Below are 14084 nucleotides of genomic sequence, written 5' to 3'. Positions count from 1 at the left end.
ACCTTCACTGTTTAGGATTAAAGGTGTGTACTAAGGATGTGTCTATATTCTGGCTTGATCATAACTTTGGATGTAATTCTTGCCAGAGCAGCCAAGTTGTAGGATTAAAATTCCTCTACAACCTCTTCATTTTAGAGTATTTTAATCATAACAATACATAAAATATTATTTGAATTTTAATTAATAGATTTATAGGTATTTATTTGTTTTCTAGGATTGGATACTCCAACATTAATTGTATAAAGGTCTACAATTATTATTTTTGTTTAATTGATCCCTTGATCATATATATAATGTCCCTTCTGTCTCTTTTTCCTGCTTCATCATAAACTCTTGCCTTGTGAGATACATGTGTAGCTATACTTACATATTTTACTTTCACATTTTTAATACTGTTTTCCATTCTTCTGTCAGTCATGACTCTATACTGCTGAAGTGAATTTCTTTGAGAGAGTATACTGTTGAGTCTTATTTTTTATTCCATTCTTTGAGTTTGTATCTTTTAATAACATAAGCTATTCCATTTACATCTCAGGTTCTTCTTTCCATCTTTGTCTTAGTTTACTTCCAATGATTTCAAATGTCTTCTTCTTCCTTATTCACTTTCCTGATCCACTGGTTTGCTGTATGGATGATGACTGACTCTGATTCTTTTCTCTTATGTATTCTCTTCAAATTGGATTTATAGTTTATGCTAGTTATTATGGGTTTTCACTTTGGATGTAGAACTCCCTTGAACATCTTTATTGTTACTGTGTTATGTGTGTGCATGTTAGTGGAGATATGAACTCTTGTGCATGAATATGTAAACTCTAGAGTGCAGGTTGTCATCTTCTATATCTGTGTGGGGGTGTTGGTTCCCCTGAAGCAAGAGTTGCAGACAGTTGTGAGTTGCCAATGTGGGTGCTAGGAATTAAACCCAGGTCCTCTAGAAGAGCAGCCAGTGCTCTTAACCACTGAGCCGTCTCTCCTGACCCCATTCTCTCTGTTCTTAACTTAATTTTCCTCCCCATCTTGACCTTTAGGTATCTCAAATATTTATTGTTTTGTTCCATCCATGATGTCCCAAACAGTTGAAGCGTTCCCTTCTTCCCTGTTTGCTTACTCGGTTGCTTTTCAGTACATGCTTGTGCTCACTCTGTAGCTATTTATAAAATGTGCATTGCAGGGGGCTGGTGAGATGGCTCAGTGGGTAAGAGCACCCGACTGCTCTTCCGAAGGTCCAAAGTTCAAATCCCAGCAACCACATGGTGGCTCACAACCACCCGTAATGAGATCTGATGCCCTCTTCTGGAGTGTCTGAAGACAGCTACAGTGTACTTACATATAATAAATAAATAAATCTTTAAAAAAAAAAAATGTGCATTGCGGTCCCTAGGAGGCAATGGAGGGTTCCTTCAAAACTATTTCCACAAATTCTATTACTAGCAAGAGCCTTTGGCCTCCACACCAGAAGGAGAAACGGATCTGATGCGTGCACCAGTGACCAGTCAGTTGTATGAGCTCCAGTGCTATAAGGAAAGAGGGAGAGGTGGTGTATCCTTTCTACAGTCTTCACACCCAGTCCTGATGCTGGTTCATACTGAGACAGCATAAGGACATGAGCAGCAGATGCAACTGTGCAGATTCAACAGCAGCAGGAACTACAGTATTTCTCCCCAGTGCTTCAGTAGATCAAGCATTCACAGGAATGGGACACCTTTGGCCATGCACACCTAGAGATAGATCAGTACCCAGGAAAGTCATCTACAGACTTCTTCAGCTTTAATGGGCAATTAAAAGTAGAACTTTTGGACAAAGTTTGCAGTCTTCCCTCACTTAGACATGTATGTGTGGGTGTAGGCCAGAGCTTTAGAGATGTTTACTGTCTCTTCCACACACTCCTTTGTGGGGAGAGGGTCTGGTAAACATGGATTTTCCTTTCTTGGCCTTCAAAAGCAGGCAGCTGAGTGTGTCTTCGTGGGGAGATATTTGGGGAACTGTACAGGCATTTTATTTCCATCCTGGGCACTAGCATGAGTCCTCACAAAGCTATCCTGACATTTGGTCTCAGAGTCAACAGACACACCGATCTGGTTCTTGAAGGTGGTACCCTACATCCACTCTGGCCATCTCCAGGAGTGCAAGACACCCATTAGGTCCCAGTCATTTGGCTAGACCAAATTGGGTTCATGGAGAAAGCTACTCATTGAGCCTTTGTACAGCATCTGGGCTCCTGGAGATGAGAATGTTCAGGGTTAGCATGCTCTAGCAGAATCCAAAGTGAGCTTTTTTCTCTCATGGTGGTTCCTTACTACAGGGGGCTCATAGTGAATGAGGCCAAATCTCCCTTTCTAGTGGATTATTAAGTAGAATATACGCCTGGAAAACCTATATTCATAGTAATAAATATTTAAAATCCTGATCCAGGGTTTCTACCCTCCACTGGTTGAGTTCCCAGATTAAAAACAAAACAAAACAAAACAAAAACCCACATACTCACAGTCTTTGTATTTATAATAAGTACTAAACAGCACAATAGCTGGGCAGCTGCCTACCCTCCATACTGTTAGAATCTTCTTTCCTATCAATAACCCTAAACCATTACTTACTATTTACTATATTCTATCAGGGCTACCCTTAACTCCCAATGAGCCAGCCCACATGGCCACATATTGATGACACAGTTAACCTATAGGGTCGTCTCCTTCTCCCTGCTGCCTGTTCTTCTTCCTTGTGGTCCCAAGCCCAAGAAACCTAAACCCCATCTATGTCTCTTCTGCCCAGCTATTGGCTGTTGGCATCTTTAATTACCAATCACAGTTAACTGGGGATAGGGTCACTTAGTCTACGTGTAGACTCTCATCTCTGGGGCAACCCAGTTTGGGGACCCTGAGTTAGCATTAGAATATAAACAACATTAGGCCAACCCACTGCACACATTTTCCAGTAGCTATGGTTGCTAATACCTGTAGTGGTGCCATTTGCTTGAACTCTCTTTCACCCTTGCCCCTGCAAAGGGACACCCATTTTTGCAGATTTTGGCCCTGGGATGTGGGTTCCAGGGTATTAAGTGTCTCTCGCTTGGTGGTTGTCCAGATTTCCGAGCCTTCCATGGTTTCATTCCCTCATTCATTACACTCATTCATGAGTGGAAGCATTTTCCCACAGCCAGGAACCACAGAACACAGCTGTACTCCACTTCTCTATAGAGGAATAGACAGTGCTGGCAACCTCAGAGCACTGTGTCATCTTCAGAACCTGAAACTTTTTAATGTCTAAATCATAAAGTCACAGCAGTTCAGTATTTGTAACATTATAATCTCATTGTAAAATAGAAGATGAAAATGAGAATTGGCATAGAACTTGAGGTCAACAGACTATCCCTTGGATCTTTCCATGTTATTTTATAGCAGCGATAACCTAATTAAAACCAGGAGAGTTTTTTTTTCCTTTGTCAGCTACAAGGCTTTTATCACTAAAATATCCAACATACTGGTTTGAGTATGCAATGAGAAGGGTTGAAGAGGAACACCTCTGAGTTGCCATAAAAGTGGACTTGGTGAATCCTTAATATATAGAGAAAGCACTACTCATGTGATTAGTACACTTTTAGGTAAGCCAGGAATTAAGAGTGTCAAACATGAAGACCCTTCTCTGGCCAGAGTGGTTACATAACACTTGTGGTCTCCCATTTCACCTCTCACTTAGACCAGTGCTTCTCAACCTTCCTAATGCTGGGACCCTTTAATACAGTTCCTCATGTTGTAGTGACCCCCAATCATGAAATCATTTTTATTGTTACTTCATAATTGTAATTTTGCTACTACTATGAATAGCAACGTAAATAGATGTCTATGCTTTCCAATGGTTTGTCCCGCCCCCCAACCCACCCAGGGCAATATCAAGATGAGACACCATGTTTGGAAATACTGCTTGAAACCCATGGAACAAATACAATGGATGCATGGGTGACCTTGTCCTTGCCCTGTCTCTGGGCTCTTACCCAGCACACCCACAACATTGCACTTCTCAGAATTAAAACACCACTTGCAAATGTGATTTTTCTTTTTAAAAAAATCTGTGAGTGCTAAAAACAAAAAATCTAAGAACAGAGAGTTCATGTCTGAGGAAATATAATTTTAATTCATGGAGAAATATCCACTAACTCTAAAATTCCAATTAGTACCTGGGAAGCTACTCGGGGTTTAGAGTAATAATTTCTAATTTACTTATGAGATACTAACTTTCTACTAGTGGTAATGACCTTGAAGAAGTACCAATAAAAAGAAGTAAAAACAATTTAAGAAATACAATAAAATTGGACTTATTTATTGAATGTTATCAGCTATTTAAAGTATGATGCTTTTCTTATTCACATCTAAATCTCTGATATACTATACATTGGTTTAATTAAATATTCAGTCAGTTAAAACTATTCATGAAGCAATATGGGAGGCCAGAGAGGTGGCTCAGTGGTTAAGAAGTTGTGATACTCTTGTGCAAGACCCACAACCATCTCCACAGGATTCCCACATGCTTCTTTTTTTAATATTTAGTTTTTATGTATATGAGTACACTGTAGCTGTACAGATGATTGTGAGCCATCATGTGATATCTGGGAATTGAACTCAGGACCTCTGCTCACTCTGGCCCATTTGCTCTGGGCCCGCTCTCTCTGGCCCCATTCACTCCAGCCTTGCTCGCTCTGGCCCAAAGATGTATTTATTGTTATATGTAAGTACACTATAGCTGTCTTCAGACACACCAGAAGAGGGTGTCAGATCTCATTGCAGATGGTTGTGAGCCACTATGTGGCTGCTGGGATTTGAACTCAGGGCCTCTGGAAAAGCAGTCAGTGCTCTTAACCACTGAGCCATCTTACCAGTCCTCCCACATGCTTCTTTAGGCTCCTCAGACACATGCATGCTTGTAGACAGAGACAGAGACAGAGACAGAGACAGAGAGACAGAGACAGAGAGACTAAAAAGAAAACGAGTAAATAGCCCCAAATGGAGCTGAGACATGAAGCACAGGGAATGTGCTTTGTTCTTGCCTGGCTTAACCTATCCAAATAGACTGTGTACTCTTCAACAGGAAAGAGAGGGAGGGGTGGATAGACAGACAGACAGTTAGCAAGAGCCATGGAGAGACAGAGACAGAGACTGGTGCATAATATGTACTGAGCCAGAAGGGAACAGCATACATCAGAGTAACTCCAACCCCCCAGTCTTACTCCTACTCTGGGGGACCACTTTACTGTCCAGGTGTCCTCCTCACATGGATCACATTTTCAGGAACAACATCCACTCTAACTGTGATAAGAAGATGTCGGAGTGTGGTATTTCTGTTTTGATTTTGTTGGGATATATTTATATGAGTTTTATGGAGTACACTATAATAACTTTGTACTTACCTTACTCTGGTTGAAAGTAAAACATTTCTCTTCTCTTTTTTGGTGCCCCTGAATTATGAACTTTCTGTCTTTCTCCCTCTGCCCTTCTCGACTCTAATGACCAGTGTTCTACTCTATTCTTCTGTATGATCAGCTTATTAGTTTCTACAAACAAGGGAAAAGACGTGATGTGTGCCATTCATCTATCTGTGCCTGTCTTACTCCACTTAACATAGTGACATAATGCTGGAACATTTGGCTGCTGCAAACGACAGGCTATTAATCACTCTTTTTATAGCAAGAATATATGTATACACACATATATATATAAATATATATACCCATATAAATAAATGCAAATATGTGAATATATATGAATATGGGAAATACATATGAATGTGTGAATATATATATACATATATATACATATACATACATACATACATACATACATACATACATACACACATATAGTTTTGTCATCATCCACTGATGGCATCTAGTTGACTTCATATGTTAGCCACTGTAGGCAAGGCTGTACTAAACTGGGAGAGCGCTCTCATTTTGATGATTTTGTCTCATTTGGATACCCAGTAGTAAAACCAGCAAATCACATGGCAGTTCTACGTTTCCCTTTTAACTGGCTCTCCAGTTGACCATAGTGACTGTGCATATACCTATGTCAAGTGCATGTGTTCTCTACATCCTTACCAGCATTTGTTGGAGTTTACTTGATGGTAGCCATTCTTGCCGATACGAACTTACTGTAGTTTTGATGTGCAATTCCCTGCTAGTTGGTGAACTGAGTATTGTCTCATTATTTGTTAGCCATTTGCATATCATTTTTTATCCGTTCAATTCACCAGCATATTTTAACTCATCTTTTTATTTTCTTGTTCAGTTTTTCAGTTTATTTCTGGTTAAATCTCATCAGATGTCAAGTGTAAAATGACTTTTCTTTCATTCTATAGGTTGTCTTTTTACTGGTGATTTGCTGTGCGGATGTTTCTGAATCTCATAGAATCCCATTTGTCTAGTTTTTGTTCAGTGAGCATGCCTCTTAAGGCCTCTCTAGAAAGATTAGTGCATACAATAATGTCTGAAATTTTCCCCATTTCTTAGCTTTAAACGTTTACAACTTTGTTCCATTTTGAGTTTTGTGTACAATTAAGAAAGGCATATTTCTATACACATAAATCCATATGCCCCTCCAAAAAAACCAAACCTCCCCTCTTTCAGTTGTAATGGAATCACGGAGACCTCATTAAAGGTAGCTGGCCGTGTGTGTGGATTAACTGCTGAGTTCTCTCTTACGTTCCATTTGCCTGTGTGCCCCAATGTTTTGTTACTCAAACTATATGGCTATGCTATGTCATGGCCATTCTTGTTCTCAGGGTCACTTTGGCTAGTATGCTAGTTAACCTTAATTGTCAATGTAACAGACCTGAGAGAAAGTAGTAAAGGACACTCTCACATGTATGTATCTGTCAAGTTGTTTCCAGAACATATTTGATTGTGAAGGCTCTGAACTAACGTTCACTGAGCACTGCTATGTAGTCTCTGGAGCAGACAATGATGATCTGTTAAGGCTGCCTTGCTTGGGCAGGACCAGTCCTAACATGGTGATAGACTGAACACAGCTACCCTTGAGAAGGCAGTCTTCACAGGATCACGCTTCCGTCTACCCCATCCCATCTGCTATCCAGGAGCTTTTAGAGAAAAAGTTCCCACCATTCTCTCACCGACTCTGCACCCCACTGTCCACACTAGCAATACCTCATGCCACATACAGGCTTTTCTCCCCCTTTAGTTTGGATGTGTTGAGGAAGGAATGTATGAACATTTCCCAGTAAAAAACTCGGAAGTCAAAATCTCTAATGAACTTTGATCTACACAAAAATAATGAAAGGAACAAATAAAAGTCACATGGGTTCATTATAAATTATATATTGCTTATTGGAGAATATAAGAATTGATGGTGCACTCAACAATATTAAATACTTCCAAAATGTTAAGAAACATAATACTAATAATATGCTTCCTTATCTAGATATTAGTAGTTCTCTGACCTTTAAGACTGACAGAGAGATAGATAAAATAACCAAAACACAACTTCCTTAAGACAAGGATTGAGCACCTAGGGTATATAACCAACACGTTCATTAATGAACAGTGGCATTTAACTTGATAAGTTACTTCTACTGGGACATTACTGAGCTCCAGGCTTCCCCGAGCTCATCATGAACAGGAATTTAGTATAATAAAGACCAACATTTTAAGACTGCCTTTGTTTTATTAAAATTAAATTGGCAGAGAGTGGATCACTCTGCATTTAAGGTTAATTCTGAAGGACCCATTTTCTCAGCTGCAGGGAAGACAGCAGACCATAAACCTACTCCAGGAATTCCCTTGCTGCTTGGCCCAAGGTCACGCAGCTCTTCAAGGCAGAGAGTAACTATTAGTTGCCTCAGGATACCACTTGAGGGATATCCCAGCTTCAGCACTGCCTTTAAAGAGAAGCTGAGGCTGTGTAAGCTCCTTGCACCCAGCCCACTTGCCCAGACAGGTGCAGAGCCTCGGAGCACTCCACATCAGAGTTGTGCCCAGGAACTTTCCATGGAAAGGTTGGATTTGCAAAGAGTCAGCAAAGGGAATTCCGGGGGCAACAAAACTGCAGCTCCCTCCACTGGAGCCTGACCATCCACATGTCCTTTCCCTTTGCAGATAAGCCACCCAAGCACATTCCCAGGCACACTGCATCAAGGCAAATGGGGCTCAGCTGTGTGAGCATGCTTGCTAGAGACTCTATGATTCCAGGCTACTGATGAAGCAAACGTGTCCTATCATTGGTGGATTTAAAAACACAGTGAAAATATAAAATTTCAAGCAGAGGGGATCAAAGAATTACTTGAGAGCACAAAGACTTTGTTCTTGGGCACAGCACTATCCTAACAGTAGAGAATGAGGACATCCTGGGAAATTCATGAGATACAGGGATCAATGCAAAGAGGAGCAGGAAGGGAGACAAGCGGTAAAGTGGCTTTTATTCATTCCGTTTTCCTTTCACATACTAATGCTTTTACAAAGTCTAAAGAAACCAGACTTGGTTGATTTTTTTTATTAAGATACAGATCTATGAACAGAATGATTATTTTGCTACCTAGATTACAGTTCCTTGTAAAAATATGTGAAAAATTAGTAGAAAATGAAAATATGCAAGTTATCTGAATCTGGAAATGTGAAGCGATTTCTGCTGCACACTCCTGTGGATCGCAGAAGGCTGCGGCTCAGCTGGGTAGACAGTATTTAATTATTGACTCCTTTAACAGCACACAGTGGGTCCCTTCAGAGCTTGGCATAGTCTTTAAGAATCATCTGTAGTTTCTGGCTCAGCATGATGTTCCCTCTGGCCTTCAGCCTGCCACTGAAGAAGGCCTGCAAGGCAGGAGGGGAAAGAGCACAAAGAGTTAACTTTACCTTTGCCTCTTTCAGAAAGATGGTTGCTCAGGCTGACACCAGGCGAGTTAGGAACTGGACGAGGAAGGCAGCTTCAGCCTAGCTATAAGAATTTAACAGCTACAGACTGCACACATAATTTCAGCTATCTAAGAAAAAAGAGCCCACACGTTTAGAAAAATCACAGAGTTATCTGACTTGACAGGCTTGGTGATTCTGTTGGAATCTGTACTTCTGGCTTTACTCTGTTATTACATGTGGATTTGAGACTACATAAATAAAAGAGTATATTGCATTTCTTCTTAATACAACTATTCTACTCAGAACTTGAAAAGCAAACTGAAGATGCTAATTACACCTGCCCCACACAGCGGCCATAGATAATGTCAAAATACAACAGGACCACGCTGTGGTGATAGGCAACAGCATGGGAAGACTGGGGGGTTGGGGGAGCCCAAGCCCTGTCACGTATGAGCAACGTGACCTGGGCAAACCACTAGACCCCCTGAAGCTCCAGCCCCTACATCTCTGAAAACTCAGGACAGCAGCACTAAAGTAACACACCCTTGTCATGTCAGTTAAATAATGTGCAAGGTATACGGCAAGAGTGCATAAAGCCAGGCAGAAGGCTGGCATGTTAAATGGATTCTTAAACCCTCCACATTTTAACATTTCTAAGTCTCTTGATAGAATCTAAGTTTTTCTACATTTGAAAACATTATCTGCAAAAATAAACATTTTCGTTTTTTCCTGTCCTCTATGTACGTCTTTTTTTAAAAGGGTTTGAAATTAAAATATAATTACATCATTCCTTCCCTTCTCTTCCCTTCCCACCCTCTACACTTCCCATGCGTACCTTTTGTGCTCTCGCTCTTTCTCTCTCTCTTTCTTTAATTATTGTTATACACACACTCATACACAGAGAGTCTATTCTTAAATATATAAATGCAACCTGCTATGTTTTCAGGCCTGACACTTGGTATTGGATAATCAATTTGGGGCTCTTCCCAGGGTAAGATTATTTCTCCATCTCTCAGCATCCCTTAGTTGCCTGTAGTTCTTTGTGTAGGGTTGAGGCCCATGAGCATTTCCCTTCCACGTTAGTGTCTGTTGGTATCCTCCTCACAGCTTGTTTAGGAAGATGGCTCCATTTCATTCCACTGCCCCAGTGTTCTGGCTAACACTTAGGAGTGGGGAGAGCAGCCTCCTTCTTGTACTGCTCCCTGTCTTAAATGTTTCCAGCTTTCCTCATTCCGTGTCAGATCACCTGTGGGTCTGTCAGATCCATCCTTTATTGTGCTCAAGTTTGTTCCTTCTATATCTAATTTGTTGGGACTCATATCATGAAAAGTATATTAAATTTTACCAAATACTTTCTAATGCATGTTGATTTTCTTCTAGTTTTGAATTCTCTGCTCATTCTTTCCTTTCTATCATTGTATAGTTTGGTGGCTGATTGTATCGATACTGTTGTTACTCTTATTCGTCTGCTCTAATAGGACTTATGCTTTCCTAACTCCTGATGTTACCTCCTTTCCACTCTTAGGTTTCCCCGCTGCTTACATCTGAGGAGACTTTGGCTTGATATCGTAACCTTCACAGGCAGTTATTTCTTTCCACCTTGAAATACATCCTTCCATGCTCTCCTGCTCTGGGTTATTTCTACCCACAACTCGTGTCAGTCTAATGGGGCTAGTGAGGACTCAGCTGTGATTTCTCCTCCTTGTGCTGTATGGACTCTGACCGTCTCACTGGGTCGCAGTGAGTGTCTCTCCTGGTCACACTCACTTGGGATCTCTTGAGTCCTGGATCTGGATGCCCATGTCTTGCCCAACATCAGGGAAGTTTGGAACCACAAATGCACTGAGTAGGTTTTATGTCTTCTGTAACCTTAACTGCTCTCTAAGTACACTGATAACAGCTGATATTTTCACGGTGTCTCATACATACTGAGTTTCTTCATTATTTTTCCCCTATGTCTGATTGTGGCATTTTGAAAGACCTATCTTCAAGCTAAAATTCTTTTTTCTACTTGATCTGATCAGGGATTTTGACTAAAGTTTTTATCTTACTGAGTTCTTTGTTTTCTAAGATTTCTTCCTCTTTGCAGAATATCTCTTATTTCCTGCATGTCTTCCTAACTTCATTCAACCATGATCTTTTGAGCTCTTTCATATAAGATTGATTGGTTGGTTTATTGTGTATATGTGTGTATACCTGCATGAGTTTATGTGTACAAGGTGCTCAAAGAGATCAGAGGGGATCAGTTCCCTTGGCACTAGAGCCATGAGCCAACTGATGTGAGTGCTTGAAACAGAACCTGGATCCCCTCCAAGAGTAGGGTGTTCTTAACTACTCATCTCTCTAACCCTGTTACTAAAGAGTTACCATAGTCATGAGGTATCAGAATGTGTTTGTTCCTCACGTGTGATCTTATATGGAGATTTATGCCGTGTGATAGAGTAGATATCATTACTAGTGCTAAGAGGATGGCCTTCTTAGAAACCAAATTTCTTCTGAAAATGTCTCTTGGAATACTGGTTCATTATGCAATTTTGAGTTTGGCACCATAGGTCGCTATAGATTCTTTTGACCATCACTACTAGTATTTGGGTGGTATAACATCCTAAAGTCAAAGACCTACTGTTCAAGGGCTGGGGGACTCAAGCAGTTCAGATAGATGTGGTCTAGACAGCACACTACATAGTAATAATGGGGCAGTGACTCTATCGGGGATAGACATTATCTGTTAACACCGGCTTTGTTACTTGAAAGATTGTCTGGGACTGGCTGCTATAACAGTGCTGAGGGACCTGAAGCACTTGCCTGATTGACACTGGTACAAATCCAAGTGGTTGACAAGGAGAGGCACTTGGTCATAATTCACTTGCATTTTGTCAGCATACCATAGTGGAAGAGCAGAGGCAGGAGCCCCACAAGGTGTGGCTGCCACAAGTTATATTCTCCCTCTCCTGTTGTGGGTACATACACCCACAGCCCCCTAGCTGTGCACCCTGGGGAAGGAAACACCAGCCTGGGTTGGCTTTGCTGTTGTTCCCAATTCTCTCTGTGGTGGGTATCACAGGGCTGAGTAACAGATGCATGTCTCAGACAGTTTCCAACTTTTGAGATATTTTATAAACAGGTATTCTGTATAGCATATAAATAAGTGACCAGCTCTTAATCAGGTTTCCTTCAATTCTTTCATCTTGTGAGTTTGCTACTATGTGGAAGTCGTTTCTTAATACTTGTGCATTCAAACACTTGTCTGAGCTCATTCACTGTAAGGACCAGGTAATAAGATTGGAACTTCAAGCAATATAATCACAAACTAAAAATAACAAGATTTTCTCCTCCATGTAAATTACTACATTAGCTATTTCAATTTTGTTTGAAAACAGGTAACAGTTTCAGGATAATATTGACAACATCACAGAAGACGCTCCTGACTTACTGATATTCCCCCTGATATCCCTTGGAATGCGCCAACTTCAGTGACATAGTAACTATTTGTTAAATATCCTACTTCTAGATTTTCAACGAGTAGTAATGCTTTATACTGGCTGCATGTCACTAATACAAAACTCTGGCTTCCAAAATGTTTCACAAACTGAAACTTCCTGAGAAATTCAAATCAGTTTTGTTTTATTTTGTTTTTTTAATTTTGGAGCATTTCAGATTTCTAATTTTTGGATTATGGATCCTAAACCAGTAAATCTGTGCAAATATCTCAAAATGTCACTAACTGAAAGCTGAAACACTTCACTTAAGAAATGCTAAACTTATACCAATCACATCCGAGTTTTACACCACAAACTATATTTTCAAAATATCTAGTGTAGGTTTTATATTGTTTTAGTAAATGGTAAACAGGAATTAGACCCACTAAAAAATCTTTTGAAAAATATTAACTGAAATAGTCATTTTAAAAATATGACTTGCTAATCAGAATATTCAATATAAACTTTGTAAATAGAAATGTTACTGGCATTACCTTCTGTGGGTCAAGCTTGCCGAAGACCACTTCCATAAAATCCTCATCGGAAATGATGATGGTCACATCAGCAGAGCCCTTTGCGGGGCCTTGGTACACCTCCCCTGAGCCGCTCTTCAGGTCAATGGCTGGAAAACAAGAAAACAATGCAGGCCACTGTTTCCTCAAAAATATCACAGCACAAAAAAGCTACACACCATGGAAACTGCTCTAGGTTCCAAGTTAGGCAATGCCCGTATATTCTATGCTCCTACTTCTAGAACACGTACATTCTGTCATTTAGAAAAGTTTTGTCTTCTTTGTTGGCCAAGGCAGGATGTCATGCGGTAAGCAAGACTGAGCTTCAACTCGCAGCAATCCTCCTGCAGCGTGTTCTATCAGGGGGAGCTTGTAAATCTTCTTCTAGGTGCTACTTCTACTTCTAGATGCTAGTTCTTCAGAACAGCCAAGTCAATCATAGTTTCTTTCTTAATGAAGAATCTCATGTGATAGAAATATGTATATAAATATGAGCTAAATATAGAACAAGTTACTAAAGGACGTGAAGTTGCTGCAGTGTGTGTAACTAAGGCCTTGAAAGTGCAGTCAGCCAAGAATCTTAGCCCAGTAGCATGTGAGGCTGCTTGGAGCTCATAATGTTCTCCAACCTTTCTAACGCCTGATTCATCAAAGGTTCTGACACCTGACTAGCAAGATTTTAAAACTAAATTTGAATAACACTCCAGTTATTCACAAATAAATCATAATGTATCATAATTTTATTCTTAAGTATTTTTCATACAATATCATGTTTTTCCTCTCCCACATCCTTACCCATACCATGGTCTTTCTCTTTCTCAAAAACAAACAAACAAAAAAAATAATACAAATAAAAGACAAAACAAATCACAAAGCACATGAACTCACACATAGCACAGAGAATTCATTTTGTTCTGACCAACAACTCCTGGGCACAGGACCTGCACTGGAGTATGGTTAATGTACCCAATCATAGTCGATTAGAAAAAACTTCTCAGCATGAATCTATTGCAACTGCAAATAGCTTGTCAAGCTGTGCATGTTCACACACACCTTTAATCCCAGCATTCATAAGGCAGAGGCACGTGGATGTCTGTGAGTTTGAGGGCAGCCTGCATAATGAGTTTCAGGACAGCCAGGGCTACATAGAAGATCCTACTTCCAAAAACTAAACAAATAAAATAAAACAATAAAAGGTAAGGGTGGGCATTGAGTCCACTTCCTGTCCTTAGTGCTGGGACC

At 40.3% G+C, this 14084-nt stretch overlaps 1 protein-coding gene across 1 annotated transcript in view; it reads right to left on the bottom strand.

The window, feature by feature from the left end:
• Nucleotides 1-8393: 8393 nt before the first annotated feature.
• Nucleotides 8394-14084, bottom strand: part of Hsd17b4 (hydroxysteroid (17-beta) dehydrogenase 4) — a 68070-nt gene continuing 62379 nt past the window's right edge. Inside the window, exons 23-24 of the mRNA NM_008292.4 lie at nucleotides 12825-12952; nucleotides 8394-8809 (exon numbers count right to left, since the gene is read on the bottom strand). Of these exons, the coding sequence (NP_032318.2) occupies nucleotides 8720-8809; nucleotides 12825-12952 (218 nt within the window). The 3' untranslated portion in view covers nucleotides 8394-8719. The remainder of the gene's footprint in view (nucleotides 8810-12824; nucleotides 12953-14084) is intronic.

The sequence above is a fragment of the Mus musculus genome, chromosome 18 (genome assembly GCF_000001635.26).
Source record: "Mus musculus strain C57BL/6J chromosome 18, GRCm38.p6 C57BL/6J".
Taxonomy (NCBI): domain Eukaryota; kingdom Metazoa; phylum Chordata; class Mammalia; order Rodentia; family Muridae; genus Mus; species Mus musculus.
Note: the sequence above shows the minus strand (reverse complement) of the source record. Positions and strands in the feature narration are given on the sequence as shown.